The sequence below is a fragment of the Typopeltis vanoorti genome, chromosome 1, assembly GCF_054136105.1.
Source record: "Typopeltis vanoorti isolate ZY-2024b chromosome 1, IOZ_Tvanoo_1.0, whole genome shotgun sequence".
NCBI classification, from domain to species: Eukaryota; Metazoa; Arthropoda; class Arachnida; order Uropygi; family Thelyphonidae; genus Typopeltis; species Typopeltis vanoorti.
In genome coordinates, this window is record NC_143549.1 from 62,022,220 (window position 1) to 62,048,617 (window position 26,398).

General features: G+C 36.0%; 1 protein-coding gene across 2 annotated transcripts in view; it reads right to left on the reverse strand.

Annotated features, from left to right (window-relative positions):
• The window catches only part of Smr (nuclear receptor corepressor smrter), a 530,430-nt gene that overhangs the window by 125,360 nt on the left and 378,672 nt on the right, over nucleotides 1–26,398 (reverse strand). For both annotated transcript variants that reach the window (XM_090397581.1, XM_090397569.1), the window contains exon 15: nucleotides 2,603–2,673. In XM_090397581.1, coding sequence (XP_090253707.1) covers nucleotides 2,603–2,673 — 71 coding nt within the window. The remainder of the gene's footprint in view (nucleotides 1–2,602; nucleotides 2,674–26,398) is intronic.

Consider the following 26,398-nt stretch of genomic DNA (forward strand, 5'->3'; position numbering starts at 1 on the left):
TGACCTCACAAAAAGAACAGACATCATGATACTCAACCATAAGAAAAGTAGAACCATTTTCTGTAATCCATCAAACTACGCCAAACAAAGGTCCAGGAAATGGTACTGGGTGGTAGATGGCATTGGTGTAGATGATGGTTGAAGTTGCAGTTATAGTTAGTGGAGTGGTGGAGACAGAGAGTAGGTGCCCTCCCTCGATGAGTCATTGGACTCCCTGGAGGTGTCATATAAAAAAAAATTTAAAAAAAAAATGATGGCATAAGAGCCAAAGATATTAAACAACAGAGTCAATAACAGAGTAAATTAACATAATAAAATTAATAAATCAAATCTTTAAAACTAAAATAAAGAAGACAAAACTAGATGTGTTAAAGACTGCTCTAATAACACCTATATACAAACATGGTAAAATAAATTCAATCGGTAATTATAGATCTATAGCTATACTACCAGTTATCAACCAAATTATTAAGCAGATCATTCTTAGCAAACTTGCAGTATACACAGGAAATCTTCATATCATCCCAAAAACACAGTATGGTTTTCAAAAGAATAAGAAACAACATCACTGTTGGAATATTTTACTGACAATTAATACTGCTTTAGATTTAAAAAAACTGTCATTGTGTTTACTGACTAAAGAATTCAACACGCTCATACACGAAACTTCAGTAAAAAATTGGAATAGGCAGGCTTCTGGACACATGGTTTAGAAATTACCTTCAAAACAGAAAACAAATCACAATCCATAGTGGAGAGTTATCAGTAACCTGTGGAGTCCTGCTGGGAGCTGTTCTTTCCCAATTCTCTTCAACATCGATATGCAGATAACACATATATGGTATCTGTCGATAATAATGCAAGCATAGCTTAAACAAACATGCAACATGACATAAATCTCCTCACTAACTGGCTCACCAAAATCTCCATACACCTAAACTCAGTGGTGTAGCTAGAGCTTTTTCCACCCGGGGCAGTCTCTGAGTTTGTCTCCCCTCTCAATACACACCAAAAATACTACAAAAAGTCAAAACAACGTATAGGGAAATAAATTAAAATTATGTTTATTTTTGAGGTAAAACCTTAATTCCAAAATTCTAAAATGTTATTTTTCATGCTTTTTCATTAACAAAATCATCAATGACATTGTTGAAGTCTATTTCATCACTCAGTTGTTATTCTATGACAGTATGGCAAGATTTCTTAAACGCAAAGTGCTGTGCAAAGTTTTGTCTGCGAGAATGCATAAAATGGCTGCATTACATACAAATAACAAGTTGGAATAAGCGTTAATACGGAAACATTTTACACCAAGTTACATTTTACAGAACAGCAAATTTTTTTGTACTGTTCTTACACGAAAAAAAAAAACAGTACAAGTTACATACTTATCCGAAAACAGATCACTAATGAACCTTGTCCCAGAGTACATCAAACTAAAAACAAGGTTATTACTGATGCTTGATCAACCATTTCAGAAATGGAAAATTCTCCATACTGCATTTTTGGAATGTCGTTTTCTTTTATATATATATGTGTGTGTGTGTGTGTGTGTGTATACACACACACACACACACACACATATACTTACCTGGTATATACGAAAACACCACAATAAATATAACATATACAAATAGAATCCCATGAAGATCATACCATGCTTCTGTGGAACATTTGCGAAGAAGAGAAACATTGGAACAAACATACACGACACTAAGATTAAGTACATCAGCAAAGTAAAGCCCCTTCCTCCCAAACAGACAACAGACACACCTGAAAAAATAGACGCAGCTCTTGTACCTTATCATTCATGTGCATCTTTCTGAAGAATGGGAATGAAAACATAGTTATACAGTGAAAGACATCCCCCCCCCCCCCACACTAAGAGATATCATACAGCAGATGCAAGAAAATCTAGTTTTATTTTATCACTAGATACACTATGGACACATTTACACTCTCTGTTCTGTATTTAGCAACAATTAGTATAATTAGAAACAACTGGAATGAAAAATGCTTCTCCCTCCCATAAACACTATAATGCATACATGCAAGCAAAACAAAGTTTTAATGTAGCAAATACAGTGATTAATTACATAAATATCCTCTTTCAAATTTTCAGTTGCAGAAAGCAAACAATTTATGTAAACTCTTTCAAAAACAATTTTCAAATTTTCGAAAGCAAATACAAACGAACACACACATGAAATCGATTCGGATTGCATTTTAGATTTCCTATATCGTTATGACAGTCAAAAAACACTAGTTTTACAAATAAAATTCCACAAGAAGAGAAACACAGCCTGGTGTGAATGTGTTAATATCACACCTTAAAAAAAAAATTTTTCTGATCAGTTTTCATCAAAAATTCGCTGACCATCAGTCCATGATTTCAGTGTATTTCTGTGACAATACCTGAGGTGTAAAGACAAAATAAACATAGTTCATTTCGATTGTTAAGAGTCATTTTCTTCATTTTGTATACAGGAAAGTAAAATTAGAAATTATTTTCCATTTGTAATTCACTAACATACAAACAGATATGGTCAGGACAACATTAGAAAAATAAATAAATAAATCATAATCTTTGACTTTAACTTACTGTGCTGATCACTTGTAGTATCACTGTCACTTTTCTCTCCCGTGCTTTCTTCATCACATTCCTTTAGTTTTCTGATAAACAAAACAAGACATATGAGTTATATAATATTTTCTTATAAATTATATATTCAAAATATGAATATGAATCTTCATTTATAAGCAATAATCTGTGTAATTTTTGCAAGCCCATGTGCAGATGAAAAACATTTTGTGTGAAGTTTCCAGTCTCAATGTCCATGCAGTTTGTGCTCAGTGCAGCAAAAGTCACAAGTCACAAACTCTTTATTTAACATGCCTAAAATTGGCAACAACATCCTTGTTAAAAAATCTTGTATGTTGCATGCTAAATATTTCTATAAAAGCAGCCTAAATGTTATCCCTTCAGCTACTTAAATACTACATATACATGTGGTTTATATGTAGCCATTAAAATTTAGTATGGTTTAATACACTAAAACTGCTAATGTTATATTTCTTATCAATGTTACCCTCCCCTGCCTCTTTTTATCTAGTTATAACCTGTAGAACTGCAAGCATTAAATTAATTTGCACAAGTTCAAGTAAATGTGCTGTCTAAACAGTACATTTACTTGAATTGTACTTGTACTATAAAAATAAATTGTATGATAAGTCCTATTTGTCACTTATTTTTAATCTAAACAAATATATCCCTGCAACTTGCTAACGGTGGTGGGCTGTGGCCAAACTGACAGACAAAAAGTAACGAAGTAGAGTGGAGACAGAGAAATTAAAAATAAGTGACAAATAGGACTTATCATACAATGTATTTTTATAGTATGGTCAAAAATTATTGACTGCAAATTAAAAATGAGCTGAAAATTTGGGACTCTGGATCGATAAAGGTTGTAAGGCAAATAGCTGGGAGGAGGCCTCCACATCACTTTTAAGGAATGTAGAGTACTGATTGGGGCTTCTGACCTAATGTCCTATTCTTACCTTTACATGGTGAGCCACGCATTAGTAGGTATTCACTAGATACTGAATGAATGAAGATGGTTGACAATTTGGAACCTTAGCTAAATTAAATTTTACTCTCTACTGGCTTAAACCACAAATACATATGATGGTACAACATGATGAGATTTCAATGCCAGCTGGGCTGTTGCCTGGATGAACAAGGCCATCACTGTTCTTGTCAGAGAACTAGGATGAATAGTGATAAGTCAGCTACTAGAACAAACTCAGGCTCAACATCTAGAAGAACTGAAAATAGGAGCTGTCAATATAAGGAACATTAAAGGAAAGGAAATTGAACTTGTAGAACTGGAAAGGTACCACATGGACATAATTAGCATTACTAATTATGAAATCTTACCATATAGGATACTATATTTGGACATTAATGATAGCATTCAACACCAAACATGAATATAAACTGTTTGATTGAAAGGCAGTTTCAAGTAGAGTTATGTGTGCAAACTTCAAAATGGGGAAACAGACAATGAAACTTATTTGTGCCTATGGTCCTATAGTAAGTTCTCCTAAGGAAGAAGTAAATGTATTTTGAGTCATTAGAGCAGGCAGTGGACATAAAGAAAATGAAAAAAATGGTCCCTGTTAATAGCAGAGTAGGAAATCAATATCCCACTAGGCACAAAGGAATGTTTTGGGAAAATTTGAAGAAAAAGGTAAAGCTAATAATAACAGTAACTATCTGCTGGCATTTTGTTCAGAATATTGACTAGTCATTACTAACACCATGTTCTAGCACATAAAGATATGTAGAAGTTCATGTGAGGAGAAGATGCAAGAAATAAGAAAAGTTTTGTTGACTATATCACTGCTGATATCTTCATGCTGGTTCAAAATACAAGAATGTACGGAGGTTTTGAAATTAGAGGTAACCATCAGTTTTAAGTGGAAATGAAATGAATATTATACTGAAAACAACAGTATATAAGAAATTTTTTAAAAAGAATTGAAATTAAAGTTAAGCAGCTTTTACAGGCAAATTGCAGATTCAATTGTACAACAAACATTATTGAAGAAAAATGAAACAGCTCACAAAAGCTAGGAGAGTATGATGAGGCTTGCTGCTAGGATAGAAAAATAAGAACATTGTGGTGGACATAAGCTATTAAAGAAGCAGTTCTGAGCAAGAAGAAAGCATACTAAAAGTTCCTAGCAAATATGTTGACAGATGTCCTAAAAGAATATAGAGAAAAATGTAAGTGAGCCAATCTATGTGTGAAGGTAATTAAACAAAAGTCATGGGAAGACACTGGTAAGAATATAGAAAATAAATATTAGGAAAGTGAGAAAATGTTCTGAAGGCTATTGTAAAAGCTTAGAAATGAAAGAAAGACTACTGTAAAAGGAATCAAAAATGATAAATATGAAAAAAAAACAGAAGATAAGGATATTCTAGATGTCTGGAGTAATTACTTTGAAAGACTTAAACAAGCAGTCACAGAGCACTAGTAGAAAATTCAAGAAGTATGCAAACAAGAGTACATATCAATACTTGAGGTAAAAAATGCTATCAAAAACTTGAAATGTGGAAAGGTAATTGGAGCAGATGATATTTGAAAAGAAATGCTTAAATAAATAGGGAGGAATAAAAGTTTTACAGTGGCTATACTGCACAATTCAGACAGCCTGGTCAGAAGATTGAATCCCAGATGATTGGAGCACAGCTCTCATAATTTCCATCTATAAAAAGAGAATAAAGCTGAATATGAGAATTAGAGGAATTTTCTACTAAATGTTACAGGTAAGATTCCAGGACATTTATGCAAGTGTCCTTGAAATGAAACCAAGAAAAATTGTGGAAGAGAAACTGAAGAACTAGCTGGGGTTCAGCCAAACAAAGGTCAAGATGAGATTTTCACTTTATGACAAATGGTTGAGAAATCATGGGATATGACAAGGTGCCCAGGGAAATTTTTTCAAAACACTACAGTTATATGGGGTAAACAAAACATTATGCAAAGCAATAGTCATGGTCTATATTAAAACATAGTTTATATTAAAGTTGTAAGTCAGCAGCCAGAATTGACAGAAATACAAAATGATGATTTGATGCAAAATCAGTTGGTAAGACAATAGTAAAGCAGATGTCATACATGGATCACTGCCAAATTATATCAGTGCTCCCAAAGACTGTATTTGGCACTAAAAACAATCTTCGAAGAATGAAAGGGAGAAAAATAGTGCCCAATGACTGGAGCAAAACTCTCATTTACATTCAAATGTAAAAGGGAAATAAAGCAATGTGCAAATTAGATTATGTAGTTACAGGGACAGTATGTAAAGAATATTGTATTTTCAGAGAAGACAGAAGGAGGGCATTATTATTGATAGCTGAACAACTTAGAAGTTAAGGAGGATTTTAGTTAAAAGTTCATTCCACATAGCCTTTAAAGGAATGCGGAGAACCGATCAGGGCTTCTGACCTAATGTCCAATCCTCACCTTCTCGTGGTGCACCCTGTTGGGTATCTACTTGGATACTGAACGAACGAGGATGGGCTGGCAATTTGGGATATAGCCGACCAAATTGTATTCTTATTGGTTAAACCAAAATAAAAAATGATGGTACAACATGACAAAATTTCAAACCGGCTGGGGCGTCACCCAGTTAAACAAGGCCCCGTTGTTTTCACCAGGGAACCAGGGCAAACAGTGAAAAGTCAGCTACTGGAACAAATCTGAAAAGAAACCCCAACTCGACATCACCAGAGTTAAAGATTGGTACTATCAACGTAAGAAGCCTGAATGGCAAAGAAATGGAGCTAGCTGAGGAATTAGATAAGTACCAGATCGACATAATAGGGGTGACTGAAACAAAAAAGACCAAAACTGGTGAGATCTTTCTGAGCAATAAATACAAAATGTTATATTCAGGCAATGACAATCAAGGAAAAGAAGGAGTAGCCATAGTATTCAACACAAAATACGAGGCTAATCTTCTTGAATGGCAGTCAGTCTCAAGTAGAGTAATGTGGGCAAATATGAGAATGGGGAACTGGACAATGAGACTTATTTGTGCCTATGGTCCCACAGAAGGTTCTACTAAGGTAGAAGTGGAGGAATTTTTTGAGGCTTTAGAAAAAGCAACTGACACAATGAAAAATGAAAAGTTGGTCCTTGTTGGGGATCTAAATAGCAGAGTAGGAAATGATTGTGAGACATACAAAAATATTTTGGGAAAATTTGGAGAAAAGAGCAAAGCTAATAATAATGGCAAATATCTGTTGGATTTCTGCTCAGGACATGGACTGGTTATTACTAACACCATGTTCCAACATAAAAATGTGCACAAATTCACATGGAGAGAAGAGGCTAGGAATAAGAAAAGCCTCATTGACTATGTTATTGTTGATAGTAATGTTTTCTCCCTGGTGCAGGACACCAGAGTGTACAGAGGATTTGAAATTGGAAGTGATCACTATTTAGTCTTGAGCAGGATAAAATTGAATTTCATATTGAAAAGAATAACATGTAAGAAAGTTTTAAAGTGAATAAAAGTTGAGCAGCTCTCAGATGTGAACTGTAGACTAAAATACAGAAAGATTATTGAAAAGAAAATGAAAGAGTTTGAGAACAGGAATCAAACCTTGGAGATTCAGTGGCAAAGTCTGAAGAAAACATTGATTGATTCTGCCAGAGAGGCATGTGGTGAGGTTATGTGCAAGGATAAAAAAATCAGAACTCCCTGGTGGACACAGGAAGTTAAAGAGGCAGTGAAGGAAAAGAAGAAAGCATATTAAAAGTTCCTGGCAAATAAGTCAGCTTTTACTCTTACAGAATACAGAGACAAATGTAAGAAAGCTAAACAGTGTGTAAAACTAGCTAAGCAAAAGTCATGGGAGGACTTTGGCAAGAATATAGAAAATAAATATCAAGAAGGTGGCAAAATATTCTGGAGGTTGTTGAAGAAGCTTAGGAATGGAGGAAAGAGTGCTGTAAAAGGAATTAGAGATGATAAAGGTGACATGAAAACAGGAGAAAAAGATAACCTTGAAGTATGGAGTAATTACTTTGAAAAACTGCTAAATGAAACAAGCAGTGATGACAGCACAGTGATAAAAAACACTGACCAGGCATGCAGTCAAGAATACATATACATACTTGAAGTAGAAAAAGCCATCAAAGGCTTGAAATGTGGAAAGGCAGTAGGAGTATATGATATTCAACCAGAAATGCTGAAGTATGGTGTTATAAGAGTCTTACAGTGGCTGCACTGCATAGTTCAGAAAGCCTGGACAGAGGGACGAATTCTCGATGATTGGAGTAGAGCTCTCATAGTACCCATATATAAAAAGGGAAATAAAACTGAATGTGAGAATTACAGAGGTAATTCCCTACTGAGTGTTCCTGGCAAGATCTATGCAAGTCTACTTGAGAAACGGTTGAGAAGAATTGTGGAAGAAAAGCTTGGTGAAGAACAAGCTGGATTCAGGCCAAACAGAGGCTGTCAGGAACAGATCTTCACTTTACGACAAATAGTCGAGAAAGCATGGGAATATAACAAAGATCTGTATTTAAGTTTTTTCGATTTGGAAAAGGCATATGACAAGGTGCCAAGAGAGAAGCTATTCGATACGCTGCAGTTATATGGTGTCAATGGGGCATTATATCAAGCAATACTTAGTCTTTATTTGAGTTGTAAGTCAGCAGTTAGAATTGAAGGAAGTACAGGAAGACGGTTTAATGTTAAATCTGGTGTGAGACAAGGATGTACATTATCCCCTCTGTTATTCATTATCTATATGGATCACATTATGAAGGAATGTGGTATTAAACCTGATATCAAAATTGGAGATGTTAATGTCAGCTCTTTGCTTTATGCGGATGATGTTATACTTCTGAATAAATCCGCTACAAGTCTACAAGATTCTCTGACTAAATTGAATAGCTGTTGTAATAGATATGGTATGAAGGTCAGCAATAAAAAGACAAAGACAATGAAAATAGGCAGAATCATTGAAAATGTCAACTGTGTTGTGAATGGAGAACCTGTGGAACAAGTAAAACATTTCAGCTACTTAGGCACGATTTTTACTGAAGATGGTAAATTAAATATAGAAATAGAAAACAGAATCAGCAAAGCTGGTATGGTGGGAAGTCAATTGAATAAATTCATATGGAATAAGAAAGAAATTAGTCGGAACACTAAATTAGCTGTATACAAGACAGTGTTCAAACCAGTTTTAACTTATGGATCTGAGAGCTGGGTCAGAAGTAAAACACTTGACCAAAGACTAGAGACCGCAGATATGAGAGTCCTGAGAAAGATTAGAGGCATGAACAGATGGCATCAATGGCAATATATATTAAAAATGAGGATATTAGGAAAGAACTTGAAATTGTCAGCATCCAGGAATGAGTTAGCAGAGCTAATCTCAGGTGGTATGGTCACTTAAATTGAATGGGAGAGGAAAGATTAGCAAAACAAGTGTTCTCTGCCAGGAAAACGACCCAGAAGAAGACCAAGATATAGGTGGATTGATACGGTACAAAGTGCCTTAGACGATAGAAATATAAGATCTGATAATGTTGGAGTCTTGACAAGTAACAGACTGATTTGGAGGAAAATTGTAGATAGGAATAATGATATAATTTTTTCATGTAGTACTGTCATATCCTGTACACCCCTTGAGGGTACATGGCAGGAATTTGATGATGATGATGATGAGAGAGTTCATTTGAGGCTACCTGTTGCAAGATAGACTTGGAGGTCCAGAGGAAGATGTAAATGGCATGCATCAGTAGATTAGCACAATGAGTGCAGGCCAAGTGATTATCATGGGTGACTTCAATTATGGTGGATACAGATTGTATAGAGCAGATGGCAAGATGGAAATGGAATTTATATAGTTATTAAGGGATAATGGTATGAAATAGCACATGATGAAGGCGACAAGAGGTCTGAGAGGATGGATCTGTTAATAACATCAAATCTATTCATAACTACAGTAGCAACTATTTCGAATTGAGGAAAAGTGACCATACAGCCATGTTCTGGGAGGTTTCTCAACATGTGGAATTATCTGTCAAGAAAGGGTTTATGTGGAACTACAAAGCTGGTGATTACAACAAATTCAGGGTGGTGGCTTGGAGCAGTACCATGGCATAAGAACCTACAAAGAATGTCAGTAATGCATGGGAAGTGGTCAGGAATTGTTTGAGAGAGGCCGTATTGGACTACGTATCCAGGGCCAGGGGTATAAATTGAGTGGAGATTAAATGGATGAGTAGTGATATAAAGCAAAAGCTGGAGTTAAAAAAAAACATGGACGAAATATGAACAAAAAGTGATCGGCATACTCATGAGCTATACAAAATGCAGGCAAGAAGAGTAACTAGCATGGTAAGAAAGGTTAAAACAGACTGAGAGAAAATTAGCTAAGTAGGCCAAAGTAAATCCAAAATTCATTATATTTTTTTCCTGCTATGTAGAAAGTAAGAGAAAGAATGATTACGGAAGGATAAGTATTCAGTGGCAAGGGTAGAAAAGCGACAGAAGTAGAAGAAATAGTTGAGTTACTAAGGAATCACTTTGCAAAAAAGAGTGCCTGTAACCAATCTAAGTCTCAGATCTGGCAAGGTTCCAAGTTAGTGGAAAGAGAGTAAGGTAGTCCAAAGGCAGGTCCCAAAACAAGTAGCAACTTACAGACCAGTTAGTATCTCAGGAGCAGTAGTGGAAAGTTAGTTCAGGGTAAATTCAGGTATGGGTGGATAGGAATATCATTCTCTATAGAAGGGGGAGGGGACCATGATTTTGTAAAAGATAGGTCCTGTCTTAGTAATTTATTCACATTTAATGATAAATGTGACAGAAGAATTAGAAAAAGGCAGTGGTTCCATCATGATAGACTGCTGGACTTTGCAAAAGCATTTGACAGAATACCACATGGGGAAACTATTATGCAAGTTTAGGCAATGGAAATGGATATGAGGTTGGTGGAATGGATAGGGATGGTTGACAGACAGACATCAGAGATTGGTGTTTGGTGGAGTGGAAAAATCAAGGTAAATCTGAGTGACTAGTGAAGTGCACCAAGGGTCTGCATCAGGACCACTTCTCTTTAATTTGAATATTAATAATATAAGGAAAGATTTAAGGGGGTGGGAGATGTTAATTTTTTGCTGACTTGGTATTTCTCAGTGCTTTCAGATGGATATGAGGTTAGTAGAATGGATATTCAGTTGTTTGCAAAACTAACTAGGTTTAGGTCAAATATAGGTAGCTAAGACCAACTTGCTACCTTACAGCAAGCAATTAAGAAATCAAGGGCACATAAGAATTCCTATTTATGTTTTGCTGTCCTGTAAAAGCATACAATAAAAACTAAAGGGGACGGGGATTTTAAAACATTAAATCTGTATGGTGTGAATAGAACCTTATACAGAACAATATGCAACTTATATATAAGCTGCAAAACAAGATGGTTTAATGAAAGGTAGGTGAAGTAAAAAGTTTTTTTTTATTTTTTTTTTAATCCCATGGTATTATTACACCAGATTTATAGAGATCAAATTCATGTATTTTATACAACACGTTTTCTGAGTTGTTATAAAGTTCAAATTTAGAAATATTCATACAAGTTAATAAATGCAGTGGTGATGCTTCCTTGATGTTACAGATTTTGCAGATGGGGAAGACTTTTATGCCATTGCTAAACTTGGTTGGTCTCGTGTGTGGCCAGTCTTGAGGTAACAGATCATGGTAGTGGCACAGCGATTAAACCTGGAGTTGTTGGTAGCTCCTGGTTTTTCTGTTGAATATCAGTGGTGAGTCGTGTCTTGGAGAATCATTCTTTTTACGTTTTCTTTTTTTTTAGTAGTTTTAAAAAGATCAAAATCTGTGGTATCACTTGATGTTGCAGCCAATTTTGTTACTTCATCTGCAGTTTCATTTCCCTTTAATCCTACATGGGTTGGAATCCATTCGGAAATTATTTCGGAATCCGTATGTAGTTTGTTTATGTTTTTTGCTATGTTTCTAAACATTTCTTGATGGCTAGTGTAGTAGTTCTTAATAGCTTGAAGGGCTGCTAAGGAATCTGTGAAAAATATAAATTCCTTTGGGTGTTGTTTATCCAAATGATGCAGTGCTGTGTTACTGGCTATTAATTCTTCAATCTATGAGTTGAATCCTATACTGTTGGTTGTGTTTAGTTCTATTTGAGAGCCATAGATGAGTAAACCACTTCCAGAATTGCCATTTGGATTTTTGGAACCATCTGTGTAGATTGTTATTGAGTCAGGTCCATATTTCATTAGTTTTGTAAGAGCTAATGATCTCAAGATTTCAGGGTTTCCTAGGTTTTTTTCTCTCTCATGTTTCCTTATTTCAAAATCATCATCATCAAACTCCTTCCATATACCCTCAAGTGTACAGGATATGATAGTACTATATGAAAAATTTACATCATTACTAACTTTCTATCTACAATTTTCCTCCAGATCAGTCTGTTACCTGATAAGACTCCAATATTATCAGATCTTATATTTCTGTCATCTAAGGCACCTTGTACCCTATCAAACCACATATATCTTGGTCTTCCTCTGGGATGTTTTCCTGCCAACCTGGCAGAGAACACTTGTTTTGCCAATCTTTCCTCACCCATTCTGTTTAAATGACGACCATATGACCTGAGATTAGCTCTGCTGATGCATTCCTGGCTGCCGACAATGTCAAGTTCTTTCCTAATATCCTCATTTTTAATATGATATTACCATCGATGCCATCAGTTCACATCTCTAATCTTTCTCAGGACTCTCATATCTGCAGTTTCTAGTCTTTGGTCAAGTGTTTTACTTCTGACGCAGCTCTCAGATCCATAAGTTAAAACTAGTTTGAACACTCTCTTGTATACAGCTAATTTAGTGTCCCGTTTAATTTCTCTCTTATTCCATATGAATTTATTCAATTGACTTCCTACTATACCAGCTTTATTGATTCTGTTGTCTATTTCAATATTTAATTTTCCATCTTCACTAAAAATAGTGCCTAAGTAGCTGAAATGTTTTACTTGTTCTACCGGTTCACAATGCAGCTCATATTTTCAACGATTCTGCCTATTTTCATTGTCTTTCTATTGCTAACCTTCATACCATATCTATTACAACAGTTATTCAATTTAGTCAAGGAATCTTGCAGACTCGTAGTGGATTTTTTAATAAGAATAACATCGTCCGCATAAAGCAAAGAGCTGACATTAACATCTCCAATTTTGATATCATGTTTAATACCACATTCCTTCATAATGTGATCCATATAGATAATGAATAACAGAGAGGATAATGTACATCCTTGTCTCACACCAGATTTAACATTAAACCATCTTCCTGTACTTCCTTCAATTCTAACTGTTGACTTACAACTCAAATAAAGACTAAGTATTGCTTGATATAATGTTCCATTGACACCATACAACTGTAGCGTATTGAATAGCTTCACCCCTTGCACCTTATCATATGCCTTTTCCAGATCTACAAAACTCAAATAGAGATCTTTGTTATATTCCTATGATTTCTCCCCTATTTGTAGTAAAGTGAAGATCTGATCCTGACAGCCTCTATTTGACCTTAATCCAGCTTGTTCTTCACCAAGCTTTTCTTCCACAATTCTTCTCAACCGTTTCTCAAGTACACTTGCATATATCTTACTTGGAACACTCAGTAGGGAAATACCTATGTAATCCTCACATTCAGTTTTATTTCCCTTTTTTTTTTAAAATATATGGGTACTATGAGAGCTCTACTCCAATCATCGGGAATTCGTCCCTCTGTCAAGGCCTTCTGAACTATGCAGTGCAGCCACTGGAAGACTTTTATACCACCATACTTCAGCATTTCTGGTCGAATATCATCTACTCCTGCTACCTTTCCACATTTTAAGCCTTTGATGGATTTTTCTACTTCAAGTATGGATATGTATTCCTGACTGTATGCCTGTTGAGTGTTTTTTTTTTTTTTTTTTACCACTATGCTATCACTGCTTGTTTCATTTAGCAATTTCTCGAAGTAATTACTCCATACTTCAAGGATATCTTTTCTCCCGTTTCCATGTCACCTTTATCATCTCTAACTCCTTTTGCAGTATCTTTCCTACATTTCTAAGCTTCTTCCATAACCTCCAGAATATTTTGCTACTTTCTTGATATTTATTTTCTATATTCTTGCCAAAGTCCTCCCATGACTTTTGCTTAGCTAGTTTTATACAGTGTTTAGCTTTCTTACATTTGTCTCTGTATTCTCTAAGAGCACAAGCTGACTTATTTGCCAGGAACTTTTGATATGCTTTCTTCTTTTCCTTCACTGCCTCTTTAACTTCCTGCGTCCACTATGGAGTTCTGATTTTTCAATCCTTGCAGACAACCTCACCACATGACTCTCTGGCTGAATCAATCAAGGTTTTCTTCAAGGCTTGCCACTGAATCTCTACAGTTTGGTTCATGTTCTCAAACTCTTTCATTTTTTCTTCAATAATCTTTGTGTATTTTAATCTACAGTTCACATCTGAGAGCTGCTCAACTTTTATTCGCTTTAAAACTTTCTTACATGTTATTCTTTTCAATATGAAATTCAATTTTATCCTGCTCAAGACTAAATAGTGATCACTTCCAATTTCAAATCCTCTGTACACGCTGGTGTTCTGCACCAGGGAGAAAACATCACTTTCAACAATAACATAGTCAATGAGACTTTTCTTATTCCTTGCCTCTTCTCTCCATATGAATTTGTGCACATTTTTATGTTGGAACATGGTGTTAGTAATAACCAGTCCATGTCCTGAGCAGAAATTCAACAGATATTTGCCATTATTATTAGCTTTGCTCTTTTCTCCAAATTTGTATGTCTGACAATCATTTCCTACTCTGCTATTTAGATCCCCAATAAGGACCAACTTTTCCTTTTTCATTGTGTCAGTTGCTTTCTCTAAAGCATCAAAAAATTCCTCCACTTCTACCTTAGTAGAACATTCTGTGGAATCATAGGCAAAAATAAGTCTCATTATCCAATTCCCTATTCTGATATTTGCCCACATCACTCTACTTGAGACTGCCTGCCATTCAAGAAGATTAGCCTCATATTTAGTGTTGAATACAATGGCTACTCCTTCTTTTCCTTGATTGTCATTGCCTGCATATAACATTTTGTATTTATTGCTCAGAAAGATTTCACCAGTTTTTGTCTTTTTTGTTTCAGTCACCCCTATTATGTCGATCTGGTACTTATCTAATTCCTCAGCTAGCTCCATTTCTTTTCCATTCAGGCTTCTTATGTTGATAGTACCAATCTTTAACTCTGGTAATGTTGAGATGGGGTGTTTTTTCAGATTTGTTCCAGTAGCTGACTTTTCGCTGTTCACCCTGGTTCCCTGGTGAAAACAACGGGGGCCTTGTTTAACTGGACGATGTCCCAGACAGCAAAAAATTTTGTCATGTTGTACCATCATTTTATAATTTGGTTTAAGTCAATAAGAATTACAATTTATCAGCTAAATCCCAAAGTGCCAGCCCATCCTAGTTCGTTCAGTATCCAGGTAGATACCCAACAGGGTGCACCACGAGAAGGTGAGGATTGGAGATTAGATCAGAAGCCCTGGTTGGTTCTCTGCATTCCTTTAAAGGCGATGTGGAGGTCTCCTCTCAATTATACAGCTTTGACCCTTAAGCACTCCTTATTTCAAAATTAATAACTATAGTTTTCCTGTCTTGATTTGGAGGAAATGCCAGGTAGTTGGCTATTTTATTTGGACAATCCAAGGAAATTTTATTTTCCATAATTTCATGCATTGTTGATTTTTTCTTTATTCTGCTTGTTGGTTGCCACTTTTTAAAAAGTTCAGTTGTTCTATGATGCAAAGTTGGCTCTTTTTTTCTACAAATTTAGTAAGGTTTTCTTGCCACCTAATTTTTAAAGGAATAAGGTTGGATTCAAATTCTGCTATTTTTCCAGGAGTTGTATTCCTTATTCCACATATTTCTTAATCTACATTTTTCTGAATTTTTATAAGCTTGTCTAAACTGGTTTGTGATGTTTGCATCCAGATGGGTGAAGCATATTCCATTGTGGGTCAGATAATAGAGGTGTATGTGACTTAAGGTTTTAGCATCAGATCCCCACTATCTACTAGATATTTTTCATGATATTTAGTCTTCTTTTTTGCTCTGACTGCAACATTGTTGATATGTTTATTGAAGCTTATTGGTGGATCCAGAGTAACTCCAAGGTATTTGGGCTTTTCATTAAATGTAATTAGTTGACTGTTTAGCTTAATCTTTGATCTCCACTTTCTGAGGTGGTTATTAATGGTAAATACACAAATTTCAAATTTAGTAGGGTTAATTTTGATTTTCATCAGTATGTAGATAAACTTCAATGTCTTTATTTAAGTGACCTTCTGCTGTTTCTAGGTTGTTGTGAGCTGAGAATAGGACCAAAATCATCAGCAAACATAGCTATCTTTATTTCTTTATTTATAATTTTATCTTAATCATATAAATAGATGAAAAAAGGAGTGGGCTCAAAATGCTGCCTTGAGGGAGTCCTTGTCTAATTTTCACTTTCTTGGAAAGGTATTATTTATTCTAAATTGAATTGTTCTATTTCTTAGAAAGTCATAAATCCAGTTTAGAACTTTCCCTTCTATTCCAATATGACAAAGTTTGGAAAAGAGTTTCTGCCTTCACACCTTGTCAAAGGCATTGCTAAAATCTATAAAACCTGGAATAGTGGATTTGGTAGGTTTGGTCATCTGGAAGTTATCTTGAATTGTCTGAATTAAGTAGAAAAGTTGAAAAGTTGAGTGATTTCTTCTAAAGGCAGCCTGAAAATGTGGTAGTATACTATTTTTGTTTAGATAGTAATTCAAAGAGGAGTATAATTTTTTCCATCAATTTGCATGGAATCGAAGTCAGTGAAACTGATCTATAACTTCCTGGTTGGTCTTGAGGTTTGTTAGGCTTTAAGATTGGTATGATTATGACTGTCTTCCAGTCTTTTGGAGCTTTTCCTTGTTTTAGGCTATTCTTGTATAGGTGAAGTAGACAATCTAGGGCTAGGGAAGGAAGATGTTTGATCATAATTCCTTGTATATTATCTGGTCCACATGATTTATTTATATCTGGTCTCTCCAAGGCATCTCTCAATTCAGAGATTGTAAATGGATCCCAGAATAATTTGTTTTTATATTTGAATTTGCAGCATTTTTCTTCTGTCGAGCCTGTTTTGATATTTGATGGTCTTTGCTAGTATTCATCTCTAGTTTGCTTATATTTTGAAAATGAAAGGCCAAGATATTTGCGATCTCCCTGTCTCCAATTTTGATAATTTCATCTGGGTTTTTTAGCATGTCAGTCTCATTGCCTTTGGTAGGTTTCTTTGTAAATTAGCACTCAGTTTCCAAAGTTTGGTGTCTGAAGTGTTTGGATTTAAGTTGTGGCAAAATTCTTGCCACTTAGTTTTTTGTAATATATTATGTTTTTGTTTAATTTTAGCATTTGTCTTGTTGTACTCGATCCTGGTTTCTGGAGAGCTTCCAATTTGTAAGATGTTAAATAATTCATTTTTTTTAAGTTATTTTACTGGCAAGTTCCTGGTGAACCTTTGTGTAGTTTGAAATAACTTTTCTCCTGTAGTCCTTTGGGATACTTTTCTTTGCTGCATTTAGGATAGCATTCTTCCAAATTATGTATCCTTTGTCTACGTCATCATGGTATATGTGATCTTTCGGCATTTTGTTTACTTCATACTTGTATTTCTCCCAATTTGCCTTTTAGAAGTTCCAATGATATTTTTCTTTTTGGATGGGTCTGGCCATTTTCAGGTTCAGGTTAGTTAATATAGGGGTATGGTCACTTCCTACTGGTTCCAAAACAGACCAAATAGCTTTGTCATGAAGATCTGGGGACACTGCAGTAATATCTAGGGCATGTTTTGTACCTTAAGAATGAGACAGATAAGTGGATTCTCCACTGTTGAGAGTTATTAGTCCTGTTTCATCTAAGAAATTACTCAGATTTTCTCCTCTTGAGTTTATTTCCTCAGAACCCTATAACAGGTGTTTGCTATTCATGTCCCCTAAGATAATGGAGTTTTCTTCAATGAGATAGGACAGGCTGGAAAGATTTGTTTCAGGTTTGTTAGGAGGATGATAACAACTGAATATGTTTAATGGCCTTTTATTTGGTTCCAGTATTTGGATTCTTTGTATTTCAGTTCCTTCTGTTACTACGTCTAGTTCAACAACTTTATGTCAAGTTTCGGATTAGTGTCAGAAGCCCTCCTCCATTTTTGGTCAGTAGGCCTATGATTAAATGAAGTATTGATTACATTCCGAAGAATTGGCAAATATAAGACAAATGGAAAAACAGTTGTTGATTCAAAACCACTTATGAAATATGTCACACCTATCATAATATTTAGCACATTCCATAAGGATACACACCAGAAAATTATGAACCTCTATTATGACTGACAGAGGTTCTCGCTAATAATGTGGTTTGCTACAAAGTTTATACCTGATCTGCTGATGTGTGGCTGTTTTGAAAGCACTGAGAAATTCCTGAAAAGAATGTATTTAAATGGAAATATTCTCGTTGAACTGGAATACTAACAGTTACCTAACTTAAGATATAACTGGTAATTAGTTTACGGAATTAACAACGCATATAAAGTATATTAATTAAAGGTAACTTTAATGAATAACTTCTATATTTCGCCAATGTCACATTGCCATCTTCAGGAACATAAAGATATGGTATGTGCACTCAGGAGTGACAGTGGCACTCAGGAGTGACCCTGAGTGCACATACCATATCTTTATGTTATGGCAAGAGGTAAGGAGTTAAAAATAAGCAAACAAAAACAAATATCACATACATATTTGAATGTTGCCGATGCAGTGAAAACAATATTGGTTGGAATCTTATTTAAGATGCAAAAAACAATGACACAGTTGACTATCATTGTGAACTTATATGGACCAAAGGAATAGTTTATTTGATTTTATTCCTAGTAAATTTCATTTAGCATGACACTGATGCTACGTGGCTTTAGCTGAGATTTTTTTTTTTTTTTTTTTTTTTGGATAGTTCATTACAGTGAGTGAATTAACTACAGTGGTGTTTTCAATAGTGAGTCAACTGTGAGGGCTTTTGAAGTATGCATCAACTTATGCATAGTAGGAGTTTAACTTCCAGAAACTAGGTAAGGAAAAAGTATTCTATAAAACAAACTAGCTTTTATCCCCCCTCCCCCCCCAAAAAAAAAAAAAAAAACTGGCAAGAGAATGTACTTACACAAAAGACCAGCAGAGCAGTCTATAGATAAGACTAACCACTATATCACAATAAATTATTTTTTTTAAGTGGTTTTTTTTTTCAGTATTAATTTAATAATAATACTTATAATTAGACTTCCAGGGAGTCAAGGACTTATCGAGGGGGCTATACATCCCTCACACCAACTGACATACCTTTCTTAACACATCTGCACCTGGCAGTGTCTGCAAATGTATAAACCGCCAGCAGGAACTAATTTTAGCATATGTGTACCGTTTCTGCAGTCACATTTTCACAAAACTTATATGGGATGTTAGTTATAACATTTTCAGTATAACTTTATTTGTAAAATTAGCATTTATGAAATGTCTTAATGATATCGAAAATGACAAATGCATTTCAAACTGATTTCAAATTATATGTGTGTGCATCTTTGCTTTAGAAAATTTGATTTACATAAATTGTGCCTTCTACACCTAATGACTGCATTACAAACACAGCTCTAGAAAATACATGTATTTACTAAAACTGAAAATTTGAAAGAGGATGTTAGGAGAAATGTATTTGGTTATAGATATTATTTTTCTGAAATTTTTTCATGTTACTCCTGTAAGTTGATATCAATAATTATAGCTTATTTTCTAAAGGAGCACTTCTTGAGTTAAATCAATGGCTTTTTACTGTGGTTAAATTAAGACATGAATGAGATGTATTTTAAACATATATTGAAAGAGAATTGATACAAGAAGAGCAATTTTTGACGTACCTTTATACAATCTCCATGTTTACTTTAAAATATGCAATCCAGTGACAATGATATTGTCACTGGATTGCAGGAAGATATTCAGCTATTTGCAGATTATGTGATGCTTGGAAAGTGCCAATGTTGTAGCACTTAAGGAGGATTTAAATAAGCTGGACAGATGATTAGAGATGTCAATTTAATGCAACTAAATTTTTTTAGGTGTCGCTTGGTGAATTTTGTGAATTTTTTCGCTTGGTGTCGCACGGATTAGATCGTCGGCTTGTCGAGAGCTCCTGAAAAGATCAGTATTATTTTGTGTTAACATTAGATATTTTACCAGAATTTTAAGTAGTATTGTTTGCTTTTTGTTTCTTGGTGTGTCTGTGCAATTTTTGCGTGTTTTCTGTTATTTTAATTATTATTTTTAAGAAAAGATAGCATACACATGGCACCGATAAAGAATAAAATGGCAGCCAGGTCGCCATGCTTGCTTAAGAGTTTTGATGTAAAAGAATTTATGCAATGTGCTGTCTGTGAGATGTATGCCTTGCGAAGAGCGGTAGGAGTCTGGTTAGAAAGTGATAGTGGAGTTAATATGTGTAGAAAGTGTAAAGAGAATGAGGACTTCAAGCGTGTTTCGTGTATCGAGACTGATATCGTTAACGGTAGTCAGAATGTAGAAAATGGCGGTGTACTAGAGAATAGCGTGGTAGTGCCAGATATGTGTGAGAGCGTCGCTGAAAGTGTAAATGAAGGTAGAAACACCGAAGGAATGGATGATTTGATCGATAATGAAAATGGTGAGATAAATGCGAGTAGCGAAATTGCCCGTTTAAATGGCGCGATACACAGAGCCAAACGACAACTGGAGTGTATGCAAAAATGTGTGTTGAACGTACTGACAAATAACCAGCGGAAGTCTGTGACGGCAAATAATAGAATGTACGTAAACGTCAATAAAATGAAGGAGCGAGTGCTGTATGGGGATTCGCTATTAAGAGGCGTAATAATTGAGAGTTTAACGAAGTCGTACCAGCCGGGTGCGAACATAAAGGATGTCAGCGAATCTATTCGCTGAGAGTGCTGGACCTAGTAATTGCAACTGAGAATGTAGCTGTAACGAACATGACCATGTTGCCACCAATTGGTGAGAGTGACCATAAGGTCATGACTTGGGAGGTGGCTAAAAGAGTCGAATTTACAATTAAGACAGGGTATATGTGGAATTACCGGGCTGGTAAGTATGACAAGCTTAGGTGTGTGCTTGGCTCAATGCCATGGCATGTAAAACTGCAAGGGCTGGATGTTGATGGTGCATGGGAGGTGGTTAAGAACTGTTTGCAGGAGGCAATGGTTGACTGTATACCAAGAGTCCGAGAAATAAATCAGGTAGGGGTTAAATGGATGAATAACACTATTAAGCTTGAGCTGCAAAAAAAGAAACAATTGTGGAGGGAATTTAAGGAGAAGGGTGACCATCAGGTGCATGAACAGTATAAAGCTCAGGCCAGGATGGTAACAAGGGTGGTAAGAAAAGCAAAAGCAGATTACGAAAGGAAATTGGCCATGCAGGCTAAAGAGAATCCCAAACAGTTTTTTCAATATGTTGCAAGTAAAAGGAAAAATGCTCATGGTAGAATGATCTTAAAAAATGCTGAGGGTAGGGAGGTAACTGAATCAGTCGATGTTGTGGAATTACTGAGCGAGCACTTTGCAAGAGTATATCATCCAGGTGGTGGCTTTGCGGAAATGGAGGAACCAACAGCTTATACTGGAATTGTGATGAATGAGGTAGAGGTAACTAGTCGATTACAGAACCTCAATGTCAATACATCTGTGGGATTGGATGGTATACCAGCTCGTGTCGTACGTGAAGCGGCCAAAGAATTGTCAGTGCCCTTGACCATTATGTTTAATTTGAGCCTCAGGACTGGATCAGTCCCAAGGGGGTGGAAAGAGGGGAAAATAGTTCCACTGCACAAAGGTGGTTCCAAGGCTGCTGTTGAAAATTACCGGCCAATCAGCATAACAGGAATCATATCAAGGTCTTAGAGAAAATAGTCAAGAGGAAAATACAAGATTGGATAGAAGAAAATGGGATACTGTATCGGAGACAGCATGGTTTTGTGAAGGGTAGGTCATGCCTCAGTAACGGGTTTACAGTGATTCTGCTGGACCTTGCTAAGGCCTTTGACAGGATACCACATGGAATTCTAATCAGTAAATTGCAGCATATGGGAATGGACATAGGGTTGGTGAGATGGATAGGAGGGTGGTTGACAGAGAGACATCAGAGAGTGGTTTACTCAGGAGTAGAGTCCACAAGACGGCCTGTGACTAGTGGTGTACCACAAGGATCTGTTCTTGGACCACTGCTGTTTAATTTGTTCATAAATGATATAGGAAAGGATCTGAGAGGAACAGTTCATTTGTTTGCGGATGATGCGAAGTTGGGTAGGGCAATAGTGAATGCAGATGACGTCAAAATTTTGCAGGATGATTTGGATAGATTGGAGGTCTGGGTTAGGGAGAATGGATGTCAATTTAATGTGGCAAAATGTAAGGTTATGCATTTTGGGGTGAAAAGATAGGAGGCAGTTTACTGCATTGGTGGAACCGTGCTCCAGGAAATTGATGAGGCACGAGATTTAGGAGTGTTGGTGGATAAGGAATTGAAATTTAGGGGACACATTGCAAAAGTGGCCAAATCAGCTCATCAAATCACTTGGTTGCTGAAGAATACGTTGACAAGCAGAGACAAGCAGGTTATTGTTCCTCTGTATCGAGCCTTGATAAGACCTCATCTCGACTACTGTGCTCAGATTTGGTCACCTAGGTTTCTTCTTGATGGGGAGGAGGTGGAGAGGATCCAGAGGCGAGTGACCAAGATGATAGCAGATCTGTGGAATGAACCGTATGAGAACAGGTTGAGGATTTGTGGGTTGCAAAAATTGGCTGATAGGCGGAGGAGGGGAGATATGATTGAGACATTCAAATTACTGAAGGGTTTCTATAAAATTAATTCAGAAGATATTTTTGAGAACAGGGCTGGTTGTGGGAGGACTAGGGGACATCCATGGAAACTGGGCAAAAGTGTGGTTAGTAAAGGTGTTAGAGCTGGGTTCTTTACTTTTAGAGTAGTGAATGAGTGGAATGCGCTCCCTGAGTCTGTGGTGGATGCCGTGACAGTGAATGAGTTTAAGGCGAGGTATGATAGATACTGTATGAATGTCGAATAGTTGTGATGAAAATGATTTGGGGCCTCCCTCGATGAGTCTAATGACTCCCTGGAGTTGCCCGTAATAATAATAATAATATTTGATGAAACATCAGAAAATATAAATGGAACTCTTAAAACAATAGTGAGCTATAATAGAAGTAGAATAGAGATAAAAATATATGAAAATTAAAAACACAGGAATAAATACAGTAGTGCCATAATGGGCTCGTACAAAGAATGAACTACTGAAATTAAGAATAAAAAGTAAAATAGAAATCATGGAGTGTGAGCTGTTTCAACATATGAGTTATCTCTTGACATCTTTAATTTATAATATCACCAAGTGAAAAACCTTTAAACATCTATCTCCAATCCAGAGTATTTTAGTAATAAGATGTGACCCCTTATGATTACTTGTATATGGAAATATGACTTCAACATTACTTCAACTTCACATCACTTCTGGTCTTGTTCTCACTGATGAGATCTCACTAAAGATTGAAACTAGTCTGCGTAGTGGCCCTTCCCATATGCACATCATTATATACGTCCATAAGGATATGTGCATTAATGGGATACTAAGGCAAGTGATGTGAAGTCATCGGCCTCTATATACAAGTAAGTTTGTCATAATTTCAGATTTGTAGTTCAGTATATAACTGTCCTGATTGAAACATTCATAAAGTTGGCCACTTCTATTTGTCACAGCTTAAATCAGGGGTATTCAATGCATGGCCCGTGGAGCTCTTTGCTGTTGCCTGCCAGCCATTTTGAAAAAATAACCACTTCACATTAAAATGCGATTAGATAAAAAATAATTTCAATGAAGCCCATAGGCCACTAAGCTATACTGCGGTATTTAGAATTGTAAGATGCTTTTCAGATTCACAAGGAACGTTGTGCATTTGATACGTTACATAAAATCCTATAAAAATAAGTATTAAATAGCCATGCTTCTTCAGCCATCTACCAGCGCCGAGCGGTACTTAAGTACTAGTACTAATGTCGCAGATAGATGGCTGAAGCAGTAGTTCGTTCGAGTGTGCTGTCTAGTGCCTTCCAGATACATCTTGAAGGTTCCTGATACTTCTTTATTTTCATATAAATACAAGAGGATCTCATCCATAGTCAGTCGTAAACAGTGTGGTATTCGTGTATAAGCGCATACAGGTTCGTCGTGTCAGCCATAGCCTATTGTGGTTTTATATTGCCAGACTTTTTTCATTAATGTGAGACATATTCTGTGGATAATAACCATTACACGGCCATTTTGGATAATTTTTTGGGTTCACCTTCCATCAGTATGGTGTCTATGAGTAAATAGCATAAATCAAGTGATTCTTGTTGGGTTTTTAATGAAAAGTGGACCAATCTGTACTTTTTTGTGCTGGTCGACGATAAGCCAGTGTGTTTAATTTGTTGCGAGTCAGTGTCAGTATCAAAAATAAAAAAATAAAAAAATACAATATAAAACGACACTATGAGACAAAGCACGAGTCCAATTTCGATCACCTTCAAAGGCAGCTTTGTGTGGACAAAGTGAACTATCTCCAAATTGATTTAAAATGCCAGCAGGTTATGTTTAAAAGGCAGAGGGGAAGTGAGCAAAGTGCGCGTCAAAGTAAGTTATGTAATAGCTGAAAAAATTGCTAAAAAATCAAAAGCCTTCTTGGACGGCAAGTTTGTGAAAGAGTGTCTCATCGCTGCTGGGGATATTCTGTGCCCAAATAATAAGGAAGTGTTTAAAAAACTGAGTTTGTCTGGGGTAACTGTAGCACGACGTGTCGAAGAACTTGCCAAGGACATTGAAGGAACTTTTAAAAAAAAGGTCGTCCAAATTTACGTCATATTCACTTGCTTTAGATGAGAGCACAGATGTGAAGGATACAGCACAACTGACAATCTTTGTCAGTGGCATGGATCAACAATTCAACGTGACAGAAGAACTGCTAGCGCTCATACCTATGAAGGGAATGACGAAAGGCAGTGATATTCTTGAAGCTTCCAAGAAAAATATCCAGCGTTTCGACCTCAGCTTAACCAACCTCGAGGGTGTGGTAACTGATGGCGCCCCTGCTATGGTGGGAAAGAACAAACGGTTTGTTACGCTGTTACGGAAAGAACCGAAACTAGAAGAAAAAGATTTCGTCCATTACCACTGTTTAATCCACCAGGAGAATTTGTATGTAAAAACTATTGGATTCGAGAATGTCATGAAAGTTACTGTGACTGTCATCAACATTATTAGGGCAAGAGGATTGAATCATCATCAATACCAAAGAGTTTTTGATCCAAGAGTGTGAAGTGGATCACAGTGATGTGGTTTATTATTATAGTGATTTGTGTTGGTTGAGCAGAGGGAAGGTTCTTAAAAGAATTTTTGACTTAAGGAGCGAAATACAGCAGTTCATGCAAACCAAGGGGAATCGATTGCGGAATTTAACAATCCAAAGTGGATGACAGACTTCCTTTGTGACCGACATCTCATTGCATATGAATGACCTAAACACGGCTACAATCCAAAGATCAACTGGTGCACACTGTTTGATCACATCAAAGCTTTTGTGGCCAAGCTCAAACTTCGGGAGGCACAACTCGCAAAAAAAGACTTAACACATTTTCAGCTTCTCGCTGACTCCAATTGTTCTCTTGATGAACATGCTACAAAATTAGCAGTGTTCCAAAGTGAGTTCAAAGAGAGAGATTTAGTGATTTTCGTAACCAATAGTCTTCGTTAGATTTATTTTCAATGCCATTCAGTGTCAATGCTGCTGAAATGCCAGGCTCAGTATAACTGGAGCTGCTTGAACTCCAAAACAACTCTTCTTTGAGAGGAAAATTATTCAGTGTGTCCTTGCTTACAAAGACTACATTTCTGAGGATGCATTCCCTGATCTTCGGTGGCATGCTTTGAAGATGTGCGCTTTGTTAGGAAGCACATACTTATGTGAGCAGTTCTTCTCCAGAATGAAGCATGTGAAGTCCAAGACAAGAACTCAGATTACGGACCAACATCTCGAGAATACTCTGTGCATAGCAACTTCCAACATTGATGCCAACATCGACAAGCTGGTCAAGGAAAAACATTTCCAAGTTGCCCATTGACATTGTAAAAAATGAATGTTTTCTTCATTAAATTATCTTTTTTCAAGTACTGATTGTATTTACTTATCATGCACCAGACTCCTACCTATGCTCTTAAAGCTGAGTTTGTTTATTTTTTATAGGATTTTATGTAAAGTATCAAATGCAGAGCATTCCTTATGAACCTGGAAAGCATCTTACAATTCTAAATACTGCAGTATAACTTAGTATGAGTTATATATATTTGGGTCAACTAATTACAGAGAATAAAAAGTGTGATAAGGAAATATTAAGAAGAATAGAAACTGCTCGATCAACCTTCATTAGCAAGAAAAACATTCTGACCTCAAGGAAAATTCACACAGAAACAAGAATTAGGCCATCCAAATGTTACGTATGGTCAACACTATTATATGGAGCAGAAACCTGGACAATATCAAAATATTGTGAAAATAAACTAAAAGCCATTGAGATGTGAATCCTCAGA